Below are 14,727 nucleotides of genomic sequence, written 5' to 3'. Positions count from 1 at the left end.
CATCCCACATAGTCCCCGCCCGTCGATCACCTTCCCGGATAGGGCGTATCTTCAGGACTCCGGAAATCCTAGCACCACTCGATTCTTCACGCTGTACCCAATCGACCAATCGGGACTATCTAGTACCTCGGTTTGACTTCTATACTTCATGGTTACCGCTCGGTGGATGTACCTCATTCGGCATGGCTGTTGCTAATTGATCATTTGGACTTGCAGCATACCATTGCCAATTAAGACCAAGACGGCTGGATACACAGAATGTAACATCGCATTGATAGCGAGTAGATTCTCTTCACGATGCGGAAAGACCTCCGGCAAGGCATATTTAAACCATCACCTTTCCCAGAAACATTGAAGGTCTACAACTCCAGAAATATTCACAGCCAGCCGAGCACTCAAATTTCCTATCCAACCACATCGCCAAAATGCAATACACCAAGGTAATACCCTCTTCCAGATCAATAGCATCAACCATCAGCTATTCACACAGCTTTCAGCTCCTGGCTTTGGCCTCCGTCTTCATATCCAGTGCCTTCGCTGCCCCGTTGGATGTGGAAGCTCGCGCATGTGCCGCGACTTGCGGCACAGTCTGCTACACCAGCAGTGCCATCAGCGCCGCCCAGGCAGCGGGATACAAACTCTACAGCGCCAATGACGCTGTGTCCAGCTACCCTCACGAGTACCACAACTATGAAGGTTTCAGCTTTCCTATTTCAGGAACCTACTACGAGTTCCCCATTCTCAGCAGTGGCAAGGTCTATACTGGTAGCTCTCCTGGTGCGGACCGTGTTATCTTCAACAGCGCCGACAAGCTAGCTGGTGTCATTACTCACACTGGTGCCAGCGGCAACAACTTTGTGGCATGTACCTAAACGATGAATTGGATTTTGATTTGATATTTACACTTGAGAATATATATTGATGTGTTCGAGACCTGGTATCTGAATGTAGGAGAGCTCATTATCACGTAGACAGGTTTCAAACTGTCAACATGCCGTAAAGGTCGCCATTGCTTTGGGTATCTAGAGGCAAACAACAATCGACACCCGCACATTTGCGAGAATGTGGGAACTTGTCGTCGTCGGGGTTTAATACCCAATAGTGGTAGGAAAAGTATGAAACAAACCGGAATTGGTATACATTCGGTAGATATGGGATCGGGGCTGCCAGCATGTGCACATTAGCTCCTCGCAAGAGTCGGCAAGAGGTTTCGGGAGAGTTTGACTAATCTGATGTTTGATCGATTTGATGGTAGAAGAATATTTGATGCTATTTAGCTATGTGTAATGGAGAGATTGATTTTAGGGGATGGACATGGACATGGACAAGGAGAAAAAATGAAAAGTGCGGAGGCATCCCTATGAACCTCATGTCACGAGTGCGGGGTTGCGGTCTCGGCGTTGTGTACCCTCAGGAATGAGACATGAAGAGCACCTCGTCTACGGAGTACACTCCTTCGCCTTCACCATCAGTTACTACCCAGCCACTGCAATCTCCAACTGGTAGAAGGAGACATAAGACCCGAAGTACTACAATCGCGATCTCTGTCCCTGCCGTGGCCGCACTTCGATTCTGAGTGCGGATGTGTATTTAAGGAGATGGTCCGTAGCCTATAGGATTGCGTTCATGATAGTGATCTTGGCCAAGATTGAATTAACAAAATAGTCGTATGGGTGATACAAGTATAGATCAGATTTCGGGTAGATGACGCTTCATGGCGAGGATGTTCATAGAGTGATCGACTTTGACTTCATTAGATCCATGGTTGGATCTCGGGATCTCGGGACCTCGGCCCCGGGGGAACCTTCCAAGGTTGGAAGGCCCACTGGTGAGTAATCCGGCAACGGAATAACGGAAGTCCGAAGGTGCGGTCTTCGGACTTAAAGTTGCCCGAGTCCGAAGATTACTTAATATTCAGACGCGGTTCGAAGATCGGACAAACAACGGACGAACTCTGAGGACAATGTTACAAATCCAACAGGTTATCCACAGCGATTGATAATAGGAATCACAAAGAATGACTGAGAAGAAGTAAATTGAACGTAACCCCTGGGACATATAAAATCGAAACCCGTCACTGTAAATGTGATCACAATTATCAATTCTAGCTTCAATCACAGTTGAATCACAACATGTCACCCACAATCAAACCCATTCAGCTCTATGGTGGCATTCTTGGCCCAAATCCCCTCAAAGTGGGAATCATCCTCACGCTCCTCGAAGTACCATTTGAATCCGTTCCAGTCGGCTTCGCTAAAGTCAAGGAACCCGAGTACGAAGCGATCAATCCAAATGGGCGCCTACCTTCGATCCATGACCCAAACACCAACCTGACCATCTGGGAGAGTGGCGCTATCATTGAATACCTCATAGAGCGCTACGATACCAACGAACCCCGCAAGCTCAGCTTTACACCGGGCAGCGCAGAAGCCGAGCTTGCACGCTCGTTTCTCCACCTCCAAGTCTCTGGTCAAGGGCCGTACTACGGACAAGCTTATTGGTTCAAGAAATACCACGCGGAGAGGCTCCCTAGCGCAGTGAAGCGCTATGTTGAAGAAGCGAAACGTGTGACGGGCGTGCTTGACAAGTGGTTGGGCAAGCAGAAGGAGGCCAACGACAAGCATGTTGGGGATGGTCCCTGGTTGGTCGGCAACAAGATGTCATACGCTGATATAGCGTTTATTCCTTGGCAAAAGGCGGCACACACAGTACTCGTTGATGAAGGGTTCGACGTTGATGAGTTCCCAAACGAGAAGCAGTGGCTTGAGCGCATGATCTCAAAGGAGCCCATCAAGGCTGTTCTGGATTCTGCGGATGAGCAGATGGCCAGTATGTCGAAGAAGTGAAGTAATTTGGACATTTCGATTCGATTTATGTATATTGTGACAGAGCAATGCAACCAAGCAAGCAACTGCAAGGTTTTTTTGATATAAATTTGTCCGGTATCTAATATCCTTGCTCTCTCTCAAATTAGGCTCACAGAAATATGTGACTAGCACCCATGAATATGTGCACAAACGGAAAATAACATCATCCCAAACTCATCAGCAGACTGCAGCCACCGCTCAATTCTCTCCCGCCGGGCGTCTGTTCCAGTATCATCAGACCTCCACAGCTCTGATATCTCGAGCATCGTATCCTCCCAGCGAGACAAGTGGCGATTGTATTCTCTTTCCCAGACGGCGAGGTCTGAAGCTTCCCAGAGTATTTTGCTTTCCGGGGCCATGGTCCCTCTCAATTCTTCAGCAACAAAGTTCGGCAGCCCGACCTGGGTATTGTAGACGTTGGTGAAAAGATACATAGTAAAGAGGGTACGACGTTTGGCAGAGGCGACTATCCATGACTCCCAGCTCGGCCGGGTCTGAGATTCTTCTGCTCTGCAGGTGAGACCTGCTTTGGCGGACCGGAAAGCAATTTCTTGTAATTTTATCTGTGCTTGGGTATCAAAGTTGTTGGGTTCTTCGACGGTGTCTGGGCGAGGGAAGAAATGGATTGTCATGGAGTAGATGAGATACGCCTGGAACGAGCATAGGCTATCAAAGTCACTTCGAATGGCACCCTGTGTAATATTAGGCAGATATGCAACGAATAATAAGGTGCCAACATACCTGGTTTTCAATATTCCTCATCTCTTCTCGCATCGTTCCCAGAATCAAGGGTTCACACCCAGGAATCCGAGTCAACCATGTCCGAACCAGGGTGAAGCAATAAGCCAAGACAGGCGGACATGTCCCCATCTGCTGCATCGAATGAACAAAAGGCGGTGCCTTTGAGTTAAGTAGATTTCTAAGATACGATTTCAACACGCAGGTGAGATACTGTATGGTGTGAGCATTCAACTGCTTGAGTTCTTGGCCCGTCGAGCTCGAGATGTAGGGGCGTAACCAGCGATCGCGAATTTCCTCTGCATCGATCATGGGAACTAGATCAATTTGATGGAAGTCTAGGCCAGCAGTGGTATCCGGATGAATTGGTCCATTATCCGTAATGGGGTAACTCGGGGCGTGAGATATATTCCCGGTGCTTCTGACCAGACCCTCTGGCCATGTGGAATCCGGAGATATTGCATCAGAAATGGTACTGAGAGGGCAGACATCCACAGTGGCGTGTTGATTCTCTGCACTAGCAGCACTTCTTGATTTGACGTGTGTTGGATATTCACAACTCGTGCCTCGATCTCTGCATCGCTTGCATTTCGGTTTTCCGAGATCACAGGCAGTCTTAGCTCCCACACATTTTCGGCATGCCTTTCTTCGCGCTGTGCGGAGAAATCGAGGTGAAGCAGGGGTTAATGGCTCGTGTCTATCTGATTCGTCCATATTGAAGATGAAATGGAATCGGAGGAGAGTTCGGAATTCCGGCAAGGTTTTCGGAGTTCCGCACTAAATGCCAAGCTATGAAGTCATGCTGGGCACCTCTTAGTTAACGCTTAACAGTAACTATGTACACAGGTCACTTTGCACTCTTTTGGGTATGTGGTTTCGAAAAACACGCATTGTTTGTGTATCTCAAGCACTTACTGTGTGACGCTAAAGTCAGGTTCGAAGTCTTTATTCTAGTTGTCTAGTACTTGATCTCATGGTTTAGACTCTTATAATTCACGAGTTATTTACAAGAAACAATTGAATGCTCCAAGTTGAAGGTGTTGAATTAACCTTAAACGGCATGGCCACTGATATTGAAGATCATTACGGAACTCCGAAGCAGGTCCAGATTCCCGCAACTATAAAATCCACTGCCGACCTCACCCAACAACGCTCTTTCAACAAAACCAACAATTACAATCACAAATACAACTCCACAACCCATCGAACATGCCTCAAGTCTACACAACAGACCACTCAGCCTCGGTCCTCCGCACGCACAGCTGGCGCACAGTCTTCAACTCCGCGCCATACCTCCTCCCACACCTAAAGCCAGACATGAAAATCCTGGATGTAGGCTGTGGACCTGGCTCAATCACAATTTCCCTGGCAAAACAGGTCCCATCCGGACATGTTACAGGTGTGGAGTACGTACCTGATCCACTAGAAGGCGCTCGTGCCCTTGCGCAAGCCGAAGGAGTGTCCAACATTACCTTCCAAGAGGGGAACATCCACGACCTGCCATTCGAGGATAACACATTCGACGTGGTACATGCGCATCAGGTTCTGCAACATATCGCTGATCCAGTTCATGCGCTAAAGGAAATGAGGCGGGTCGTTAAGGACGGCGGCATTGTTGCATGTCGTGAGTCGGCAGAGCTAAGCTGGTATCCCGAGTCTGTAGGGATCGCTAAGTGGCGCGAGATTACCGAGCGCATGCAACTTTCTAAAGGTGGCCATCCACATCCCGGGAGGATGATTCATGTTTGGGCGCGGGAGGCTGGGTTTGACAATGAGAGGGTGAAGAAGAGTGCGGGGGCTTGGTGTTTTGGGAGTGACGGGGAGAGGGCATATTGGGGTGGATCTATGGAGGAAAGGGCTAGATCTTCTGGGTTTGCGAAGAATGTTGTTGAGGAGGGCTTTGCAGAGTCAGAGGATTTGGAAGTAATTGCAAGGGGATGGAGACAGTTTGTGGAAGATAAAGATGCCTGGTTTGGGTTGTTGCATGGGGAGATATTGTGTTGGAAGTAAAGATGGAACAAGTCTCGTCTTTAAAGGTGGTTCGCATTTTTTAAAAAAATGATAGTAGAGAAATATCTCGATGCAATGTTAAGTGATAGCAACCTAATGATGTAAACCTTCGCAAAATGCAAGCCTCCACCCTAGCAAAAAAGAATGCGAATCTTAAAAAAACGATAGACCGATGAAAGACTTTCAAGCAACAGCCCATGGGTGAACACAATCACCAACCGCCATCGTCTGACTCATGAGCCTCTTCTTCTTCTTCATCTCGACGGCCCTGCTCGTAAGCATCTTCGCGATCTGATCTATCCGAGTCCTCGTCTAAAAAAATAAAAAATTAGCATGCGCAAAAACAAGCCATTCAATCCAAACAGAGAGCACATACCAAGCTCGTGTGCAATCAAAGCACCACCGATACCACCGACAGCCAAACCAGCAGCACCAGCTGCGAGATACTTGCCAGCATTGCTGCTCTTCTTCTCAGGTTCGGGCTGCTGATAGTAGCCAGCGCTACGATCATCGTAAGACACAGGTGGAGGGCCCTGGGGAGGCGCATAGTAGCCTCCTTGGGGCTGGGGAGGAGGAACACTGCGAGAACCATCATTGTAACCAGAGTAGGCGGGCTGCTGGTAAGGCGCCTCCCACTGGGAGCGACCAGTAGCCTGTTCTACATAGAATGCGCGACGAGTACTGGGCTCCCATTCCTGGACCCAGCCCTGGGGCAGGGGAGGCGGGGGGCCTGGAGGGGGACGGGCTTGAGGCGGGGGTGCACTGTATGGGCCTCGGTCGTATGCTGGGCGACCAGCGTCGTAGGGGGGACGGTTATATGGATCTTGAGGAGGGCGCGCATAGGGATCAGAAGGTGGGCGCCCGTAGGGGTCGTATGGTGGGCGATCTGAGGGAGGGCGAGCGTAAGGATCGCCGTAAGGTGGAGCGTACGACATAACGAATGGTGATAGAGAGATGAAGGAGGGAAGAGAAAATGCGGATAACTTAGAAATGGGGGAGAGAGCAGGGCTTTTATGGGAAAGAGCGCGAACTGTTGTAGACCATCACCTTCCGCCCAGAACCGAAAGAGACAACTCCACAAATCTGTCCAACACTAGAATGATGCCCCCACTTCTAGGAGTTACATGTTAGCGCCCAAGTTCACGTCTACTCCGATTAGGCAGATGCGATATAAAGTGCAGCACGAGCCCCTGGAGCTGGCAGGCCATATTGACAATTCTATCGCCTTGCAGGGCTCAGCCAAATGACCGATTCGATTTCAGCATGCCAAGTGACCCCTATCCAATGTTAGCGTGTCACAATAAGCCGTATATACATACTCCGTACAGAGCACGGAGCACGGAGTACGGAGTAGAGGGGTTGCATTACAGATCAGGAGCGACTTTGCTCCACTCGGGAGCTTGACTATTTATTTCCACGGTTCGGCCTTTGGATAATTCGTATAAAAAGGGGTCCATAACGATGTACTCCGTGCTCCGTACTCCGTATACAACCAAATAATAATAAAACCAGGGAAAATATCACCCGCAGTGGAGAGTTCCCCTCTATAGGGGGGCCATTAAGGATTGCGGTAAAATCAATATGTCGTGTGCTACTGCCAAGCCACGATGTGGCTTGTGGCTCAGACAACCGAGCTGTGGAAAACACAGCCACTGACTGTCACACACGTGGCTGGTGGAGATAGGCCTCGGTCACACACCATCTTTCAGTACTGCCAGCGCGTCAACTCGATGACCCGGCAAAGACATGAAGATTAAGTTGAACCATGACTGGAGACTCCCTCGTCCATTCTTCCAATTCGCGATAATTCGTCGACAAAATCAGGATATCTTCCCGGGCCGGTTTCCATTCACACCAAAGACCAGCCGTCATAACAGAGTCTTTCCGTCACCACACCCATTTCGATGCCTTCATGCTATGGCTGACTCGTCATATCTACAAGTGGAAGATATATACCATCCCGAGGCAGATGTTGAAAATTTCGAGGACTATGTACCCGGCGGATACCACCCAACTCTCATCGGAGACACCTTTTGTAGTGGCCGTTACACCGTCGTCCACAAGCTTGGTTTTGGTGGATATTCAACGATTTGGCTCGCCCGGGATCACCAACGCCAGCGCTACGTATCGCTAAAGATATTGACTGCGAGAGCATCACCAGATAGCCACGAGGGGGAAATCCTTCATCGCCTGATGAAGAGTGACCTTGCTCATGCTGGAAAGCGATTCATTCCATCCCTACTTGGCCAATTCTCGTTTCATGGTCCAAATGGACATCACCGGTGCTTGGTCGGAGAGCCTGCTGGTGTCAGTGTTGCTCAGTCCAAGGAGGACAGCCCAAACTTCATGTTTCCGCCGAACGCTGCTAGATCTGCTGCCGCCCAGCTCCTCTTAGGGTTGTCTTATTTGCATGCAAACGGCATATGCCACGGAGGTGGGGGTCATTAGGCTGTGCATCCCGGTTTACTGATCCCGCCTAATTACAAGCAGATCTTCACTTGCGCAATTTTCTCTTACGCATACCGAACTTCGACGGCCTTAGCACATCTGAGCTATACAGGCGTTTTGGTACAATCGACGAGGTTCCTATCATGCGACTGGATGGAAAGCCTGGTGAACCCCACGCACCACCCTATGCCATCTATCCCATGGCTTTGGACATGCCTTCCAACAAGGTAGATGACCCAGAAATCATCATCTCGGACTACGGGACGTCCTTTATTGTGGCACAGACGCCCTCACCAACTCTCCATACCCCAGCTCTCTACTCTCCACCAGAAGATTTTTTTAATGAACCCATCATTCAACCCACCGCAGCTGATATATGGACCCTTGGTGTCAACTTGTACGAGCTCTTAGGCGAGCGCGTACTCTTCGAAACATTTGCCTGGGACCGAGATGACATTGTCGCCGAAATGGTCAATACGCTGGGCCAACCGCCCATGAGATGGTGGGACTCTTGGGCAAGTCGTTCCGAATTCTTCGAGAAGGATGGGTCATGGGTCGCTGACTTCCGCCGTATCAGCACTCCCGTCTTCCGGCCTCTGCATCAGCGCCTCTGGGATATGGGCCGTGGCGAGACGGAGCAGACATGTCAATGGGACGTTGCAGGTGGTGAACTACGTGCGTTGGAGGACTTCCTCAGAGCTATGATGACGTTTGAACCTGCGGAACGACCCACGGCGGACCAACTCCTCAGGTCTGAGTATATGGTGAAGTGGGCGTTGCCCGCGTGGGAGAAGCAGAAAAGCGCTCATCCTATTAGGCCGTAGAGCGGAATAAGGACCAGCGGATATGCATTGTCCTAAGCTTCGCACAAGATAGTGTGAATATTGTCATAGCTTGACATCGATAGGGGCTTGGAAATAAATGTGAGCCGTTTCCTAAGGCCAAAGTCTAAGTGATACTCATTCGATTCTTGTAGGCTGATCAGTGCGACTTTGTCGTTCTGTTAATAGCAACCAGCCAGGGGCTCTACGGGGACCGCGACGATCGGCCACATGGATGGAGCATTTCCCGCGATTCATCCAACGAGCGTTGTTAGAGTAGTTAATTATAGAAGATTCCCAAATATAGCAGCCAGCATTACGAGATCTTGGGAAGATACATCGATTGTATTATTCCCGCTCACACTACGTGCACTACTACCGACTTGCTTACCAGTACAGTAATAACATATCGTTCGAGGAAAGAGTGGCATTAAAGGCGTGTATTTATCAATGGTGCTCTAGCGCTAGCAATCAAAGGTGATCAATCGGCGGACAGACCTTTGACGGCGGAACCAACCCACGCCCAACATCCCACCAGCGCGGGTTCGTAACTATGCTCCTTAACCTGCGATAACACTTGATTTCGTACTAGGCGGGTAGAAGAACGCAGATAGGCTGAAGAAATGTTTAGCACATTGAAGCGAGACCGAGGAAAGGGATGAACTCACGCAATGATAATATAGGCTGCAATCAAGAGGACACCCTCCAAGTAGTTGCTTCGGCCGTCTAATACGAGGAAGTTGACAACGAAGGTGGTCACAAAGAGACAAATTGTCTCGAAAAGCGTGAAGTACAGAGACATGTCCTTGTCCATACACCAGCCCAGGATGACGACCAGGGGTGTGACGAAAATAGCTGTTGGCATAGTCAGAATGTGCACACGTAGAAACATCATCAAAAACGGATGGAATCTTACCAATTTGAATACTACTACCGACAGATACACCAATGGACAGGTCCATCTTATTCTTGGTCGCGACACTGACGGCAGTCACATGTTCGGCTGCATTGCCGACGATGGGCAGGATAATGAGACCAATGAAAGCTTCGCTGACGTTTGAGCTAGCGATCATCTCGGGAATAGCATCAACCAAGAATTCAGCACAAACAGCCACCAAAGCAGTGGACAGCAGGAGCATGACAACAGCAGCAGTACGTGACATTGTGGGTTCCGGGGCCTGAGAAGCTATCTCCGGACCCACGACATCATTATGCTCGGTTAGGCGAGAAGCACCACGGGCGAACTGTACTGCGTTTCCGGCCAGCGGAGGACGACTGGTATGTGCGGGGAGCGAGTTGCTGCGACAAATTCCTGGCCGCGAGGAAGTGGCCCCCATACGGGGTGAGCCCGCGGGTGACTGGGAGCTGAAAACAGTGTTGGAAAGCAGAGACGGAATAGGTCCGAAAGGAGACCGGCGTTTCCGGGGATCATCCCCTACGCCTTCCAAGCCAACGACGTTAGGGGCGGATGGGAATCCCTTGAGGACCGGACGTTGATCGGAGGGACCGCTATCCTCGGGGGCCTCGATCTGAGCCTTCTTCTCTGCTTTCTGGGTCTCGCGCCTCTTGTGATCTCGTTTCTTCGACTTCTTACTCGCTTTGCTATCCATGCGGCTCAGAGCCAAACCAAAGTCGCGAGAACGGACTGCCGAAGAGGGCAGGATGTCGTCGTCGGCATCGTAACGAATCTCATCACTGAGCTCAATGGCGTGTTCATTGCTACCAATTGAATTGGAGATGGAACCGTGATTCTCATTGGAAGTCGATGCCATAGCCCTCTTCTGGAAGGAATTATGAGAGATTGTCCCTTTCGAGCTTGTACTTGACTTTCGGTGTCTGCGATACTTCATTGCTCTTTTGATCCGTTTGGCGGTGGTCCAGGAAGTTGTAGTGTCATCCGACTCATCACTGGAGCTAGATGACGAATCCGAAGAGCTGTTCATAAATTCTGCCAAAACACCAGGTTTGGATTCCTCGTCAATGATGGCCTGAGGGATACTGGCGTAGAGATACGAGTGTGTTCTTAGTTGGAAGATGATGTAGAGAATATACACCAACAGCAGAACGACACTGGTACCACGGCTGACTTTGAGCGTCTCGCGATCGGCATTATTGCTATCCGACCATGAGGCGTGGAAAGCAGTGGGCAGCAGGAGACTGACCACACTCAAACTGAGCAGACAAGCACTCATCTGAGTGACAGTACTGTTGTAAATCTGTTCGCGGAAGCGAAGGCCACCAGCGAGAAAAGCCATGCCCATGATTAAGAGCAGATTGGCGAGAATGGAGCCGAGAAGAGAAGCTTGAACGATGCGAATCTCATTCTTGACTAGAGCGATGATGAAGATGATCAACTCGACTGCATTTCCAAAAGTGACATTGATCAGAGCTCCGATGGTGTCACCAAGTCGGCTGGCGACACTCTCCGTGGCATGGCTGAGTAGTCCAGCCAGGGGAATGATGGCTACTGCATTCACCGCGAAGATGAGGGCTGGGTTGAGACCCGCGGCCTCACAGGCAATACCGACCGGTACAAATATTAGCAAGACATTAATCCAGCTGTGGCAGATAGCATCCGCAGTATGGTGATAGAAACGGCCGGACCCGTTTCGCATGCGGATCAGAAGACCCGGCTTGGAGTTGGTTTCCGTGACGGACCCCGGAGTGGGGTCCTCCACAGGTACATTCACTTGTCCATGTTGGGAAGGTTTTTCGGAATTAACAGGGTCGGCGGCCTGTTCGGAGGAAGTCTGGTCTGGCAGGCCGCTTGAAGACGCGTGAGCTTTCGCCCACGAGTGAATCCGGTCTGCAAAAGGGAACATTGTTAGCCAGATACATAGGAGTGGAGACAAGATCTCGGGATAGCTATAGCTACAGCTATAGCTTTGAGCCTCCTCTGGGTATTACTTACGCATGTATTTCAGAGAAAAAAAAGTTAGATGAAAGAAGGCAACAAGCCTTTGATGATAAGATAGTAGGTGAAAATAGGAAAGAGCGAAGAGTGAAGTCGACAGTTGACTTCTCAAGGGGCCAGACTTATGGCCTTGGCAGCTTGGCGTGATGATTCTCCAACGCCACACCTTTTTCCGTCCTTTTTATCTCAGCCCTGCAGATCCTGATTACTCTTTCAAGGAATGTTTGACAACCGTTGACCTATGCAAACATTCCTAGCCTCGCGTTGTCTTTCGTCACCCTATACGATAGTATCCCTAGCATGATGTCAATCCTGAATGCTGCAGGGGTTACTCTGTATTGGACCAATTGGACCAATTGGACCAATTTAATCCAGCAATGACGCGCTATCCACGAATCTCAACATCATTGGTGAATTATTGTCAGGATCGACCATCAAGCCCCGTATTTGGGTGTTCTTATTATTGGTACTGAGGTCTTGTTTTCGCTTATTCTCCTCGGATGCTCGTCACACCTTAGGGCGCTTTCTGTACACTCTAAGGAGTACGGAGTACATCGATGTACAATGTGCGTTGTATGTATGCGCTGTCGTGCTTCATTGACCACTAGTCATTAAGTATTTTCAGAAAGGCTCCACCCATGTCCGACTGTCCTACGGAGTACAACACATACTCCGTATCTCTCGATGCATGGATGTACATTGTACAGCTGTTGGTCTGCTGCGCCTCTCGTTGGTTTGTGGAGTTACCGCCCACAGGTACTTGTTGTTGTGGCTGTGTCACTAGCTATTGCCACAATCTGCCATCGTCGGACCCACCGGTGTTTTTCGAATCTGACTCACTGGTTGACACCGATAACTAACAAACTAACTCGCCTGCCACATTACGCAATCGTCGGCCCTGCACGTACCCAGAGGTAAGACCCTATCAGGTATCCTCGGATCAGTACGGAGTACATTATGCACGAGTGATGTACACGGAATATGCAAGATACCGACGAGACCAATAGGCAAGCCAAAAGAAAAGCACCTACGGAGTACGGAATGCAGAGGGTAATAATGACAGTTGATGGTGTGTATAACAAAGTTCACGCTGATCTTTCCTCTTTGAAGAGAGCGCTTGCATCTGGTAACCTATCAGCCGAGATCTTGACCGGCGTAGCGAACTCTTCTTCTCCCCCTTCGCCTGTCTAGAATTTGTTGATGCTGTATATACAAGACAATCAAGACCACCGAACTCTGGTTCAGCTACGAACTTGGGCCGACGACCGATTCCGACTCCACCACACAGCCTCCAAGCAGCGCCACAAAATACTAGGAAGAAATGCCTGCTCAGAAGTGTGTAGCTGATGGCACACCCGGCTCAGAAGCCGGAAGTGCCCACTGTTGAATCTATGGCATTGAATTGATGATCAACGATGGTGGGAATAAGTCAATGCCGTGGCTCCGACCGTTGAATATCGGTGTTGATCAGCATCGATATGTCGCCATTCGGGCTACGAAAGCTTTGCAACACCTGTGAATAACTTCCATTGATTTATTTTGAAAAACGAAGCATAGAATTAGAGAAGGAATGAGCAAAAATATTCAATACATTGTCTCTTAGCACTAAAATATCCTAAGCCAAATGCATCCATCGGTCAACGTCTACAAAAGTTTGTACTTCGTAGCCGCGGCGATGCAAATGACCATGAATGCCGCAAAAGAACCGAGGATACCAAAAAACCACCCTAGCCCACTAGCATGCTGTCCCGGGACAGGAACGTTCATTCCCCACAAGCCCGTAACCAGGTTGCACGGCACGAAGATCGTAGCCAGAAGAGTAACCTTACTCAAACCAGAGTTAATAGTCAGACTCAACCGGAGATTTGTAGCGCTCATCTGGGCTAAATAATTCGCCTGGGACCGACCGATGATCTCATCGATGTGCCCAAGTGTCGACAACGTTGTGACTAAATGGTCCTGGACATCGCCGAGATATAAAAGTAGATCCCGGTCAGGGAAAACAGGGTTCTTATCGGGAGACTGGCAGCGCTTCACGAATCCGTTCAACACATCGACCTTACCGCTGAGGCAGCGGATTATGTGAGTGGTTTTCTTCCGGAGGGCGTCAATCTGCGGAACAAGAGCCTGAGCGTCATCGATGCGACTGATAAACACCTGATCCTCGATTGCTTCGGCCTCGCGCTCCACGTCCCGGACAAATGGCTCGAAGCTGTCGATGATATCGTCTCTGAAGATCAATTAGCCGTGCACCCATTGAAAAGGGGGTTGCTGAGCGGGAAAATGGCTGAACACACATCATTGCATAGCAAACCCAGTTACTCGTCAGAATAGTGGGATCATGCATTTTGCGAATTCGCTCTCGCGCCCGAGCCACATGCCCACAACCACTAGGCGAGAAGGTGACCACGCCACATTGGAAGACAAGAATGTATAATGCAGCCGAGACGGGAATTCCCGGTCGCTCATTGACCTTGTTTACCACGAGGGTCTGGAACGAGATCAAGTAGTAGTTCTTGTGGACGTCGACTTTCTCTCGGGGCTCACGAATAGCAATATCCTCCGCCGTCAGGGGATGGATAGACAAAGCTTGTGAGACGGCATCGACATCTTGTTCGGTGGCGTCACATATGTCAATCCACCAGATTGGCTGGTTGGGATCTGGGCGACTTTTTAGCTTCTCCTGGAAGATATGGTCGATGTTTTCGTTGGGGAAAAGGCCATCCCAGGTCGACGAGGCGGTCGCTTGTCGGATTTTTGACGAAAAGAAGCTAAAACGATCAGGCAGTGGCTGGTCGATTTCCAGCTGCTTTTCTTGTTTGGTGTGCATCCTGTGTCAGAATAGAGACGGGTGAAATGATTAGTACCCTGAGCGGTTGGGCTGATGCCATCAGATATTGAGCGGGGTGTTATTTAGGGGGTGCTGCTC

General features: G+C 49.7%; 8 protein-coding genes across 8 annotated transcripts; 4 read left to right on the top strand and 4 right to left on the bottom strand.

The window, feature by feature from the left end:
• Positions 1-425: 425 nt before the first annotated feature.
• Positions 426-872, top strand: N7518_004352 (extracellular guanyl-specific ribonuclease RntA; the record flags this gene model as incomplete). Its single annotated transcript, XM_057185279.1, has 2 exons — positions 426-440; positions 498-872. 2 exons carry the CDS (start codon positions 426-428, stop codon positions 870-872), a joined length of 390 nt encoding a protein of 129 aa, XP_057042049.1.
• A 1,260-nt stretch (positions 873-2,132) lies between these two features.
• Positions 2,133-2,846, top strand: tpcF (glutathione S-transferase tpcF; the record flags this gene model as incomplete). Its single annotated transcript, XM_057185278.1, has 1 exon — positions 2,133-2,846. One exon carries the CDS (start codon positions 2,133-2,135, stop codon positions 2,844-2,846), a length of 714 nt encoding a protein of 237 aa, XP_057042048.1.
• Positions 2,847-2,992: 146 nt separating this feature from the next.
• N7518_004350 (Zn(II)2Cys6 transcription factor domain-containing protein) lies at positions 2,993-4,319 on the bottom strand (the record flags this gene model as incomplete). The annotated part of the gene is made up of 2 exons (XM_057185277.1): positions 2,993-3,559; positions 3,609-4,319. 2 exons carry the CDS (start codon positions 4,317-4,319, stop codon positions 2,993-2,995), a joined length of 1,278 nt encoding a protein of 425 aa, XP_057042047.1.
• Positions 4,320-4,814: 495 nt separating this feature from the next.
• Positions 4,815-5,615, top strand: N7518_004349 (class I SAM-dependent methyltransferase; the record flags this gene model as incomplete). Its single annotated transcript, XM_057185276.1, has 1 exon — positions 4,815-5,615. The coding sequence occupies one exon, from the start codon at positions 4,815-4,817 to the stop codon at positions 5,613-5,615; it is 801 nt and encodes a 266-aa protein (XP_057042046.1).
• A 211-nt stretch (positions 5,616-5,826) lies between these two features.
• N7518_004348 (WW domain protein) lies at positions 5,827-6,550 on the bottom strand (the record flags this gene model as incomplete). Its single annotated transcript, XM_057185275.1, has 2 exons — positions 5,827-5,927; positions 5,992-6,550. 2 exons carry the CDS (start codon positions 6,548-6,550, stop codon positions 5,827-5,829), a joined length of 660 nt encoding a protein of 219 aa, XP_057042045.1.
• Positions 6,551-7,532: 982 nt separating this feature from the next.
• Positions 7,533-8,887, top strand: N7518_004347 (kinase domain-containing protein; the record flags this gene model as incomplete). Its single annotated transcript, XM_057185274.1, has 2 exons — positions 7,533-8,049; positions 8,106-8,887. The coding sequence occupies 2 exons, from the start codon at positions 7,533-7,535 to the stop codon at positions 8,885-8,887; spliced, it is 1,299 nt and encodes a 432-aa protein (XP_057042044.1).
• A 557-nt stretch (positions 8,888-9,444) lies between these two features.
• N7518_004346 (uncharacterized protein) lies at positions 9,445-11,706 on the bottom strand (the record flags this gene model as incomplete). Its single annotated transcript, XM_057185273.1, has 3 exons — positions 9,445-9,499; positions 9,553-9,739; positions 9,801-11,706. The coding sequence occupies 3 exons, from the start codon at positions 11,704-11,706 to the stop codon at positions 9,445-9,447; spliced, it is 2,148 nt and encodes a 715-aa protein (XP_057042043.1).
• A 1,736-nt stretch (positions 11,707-13,442) lies between these two features.
• On the bottom strand, positions 13,443-14,628 carry N7518_004345 (magnesium transporter CorA family protein; the record flags this gene model as incomplete). The annotated part of the gene is made up of 2 exons (XM_057185272.1): positions 13,443-14,028; positions 14,096-14,628. 2 exons carry the CDS (start codon positions 14,626-14,628, stop codon positions 13,443-13,445), a joined length of 1,119 nt encoding a protein of 372 aa, XP_057042042.1.
• Positions 14,629-14,727: the final 99 nt, after the last annotated feature.

This window comes from Penicillium psychrosexuale (assembly GCF_028828465.1).
Source record: "Penicillium psychrosexuale strain IBT 29551 chromosome Unknown utg000003l, whole genome shotgun sequence".
In the NCBI taxonomy this organism is placed as follows: Eukaryota; Fungi; Ascomycota; class Eurotiomycetes; order Eurotiales; family Aspergillaceae; genus Penicillium; species Penicillium psychrosexuale.
Note: the sequence above shows the minus strand (reverse complement) of the source record. Positions and strands in the feature narration are given on the sequence as shown.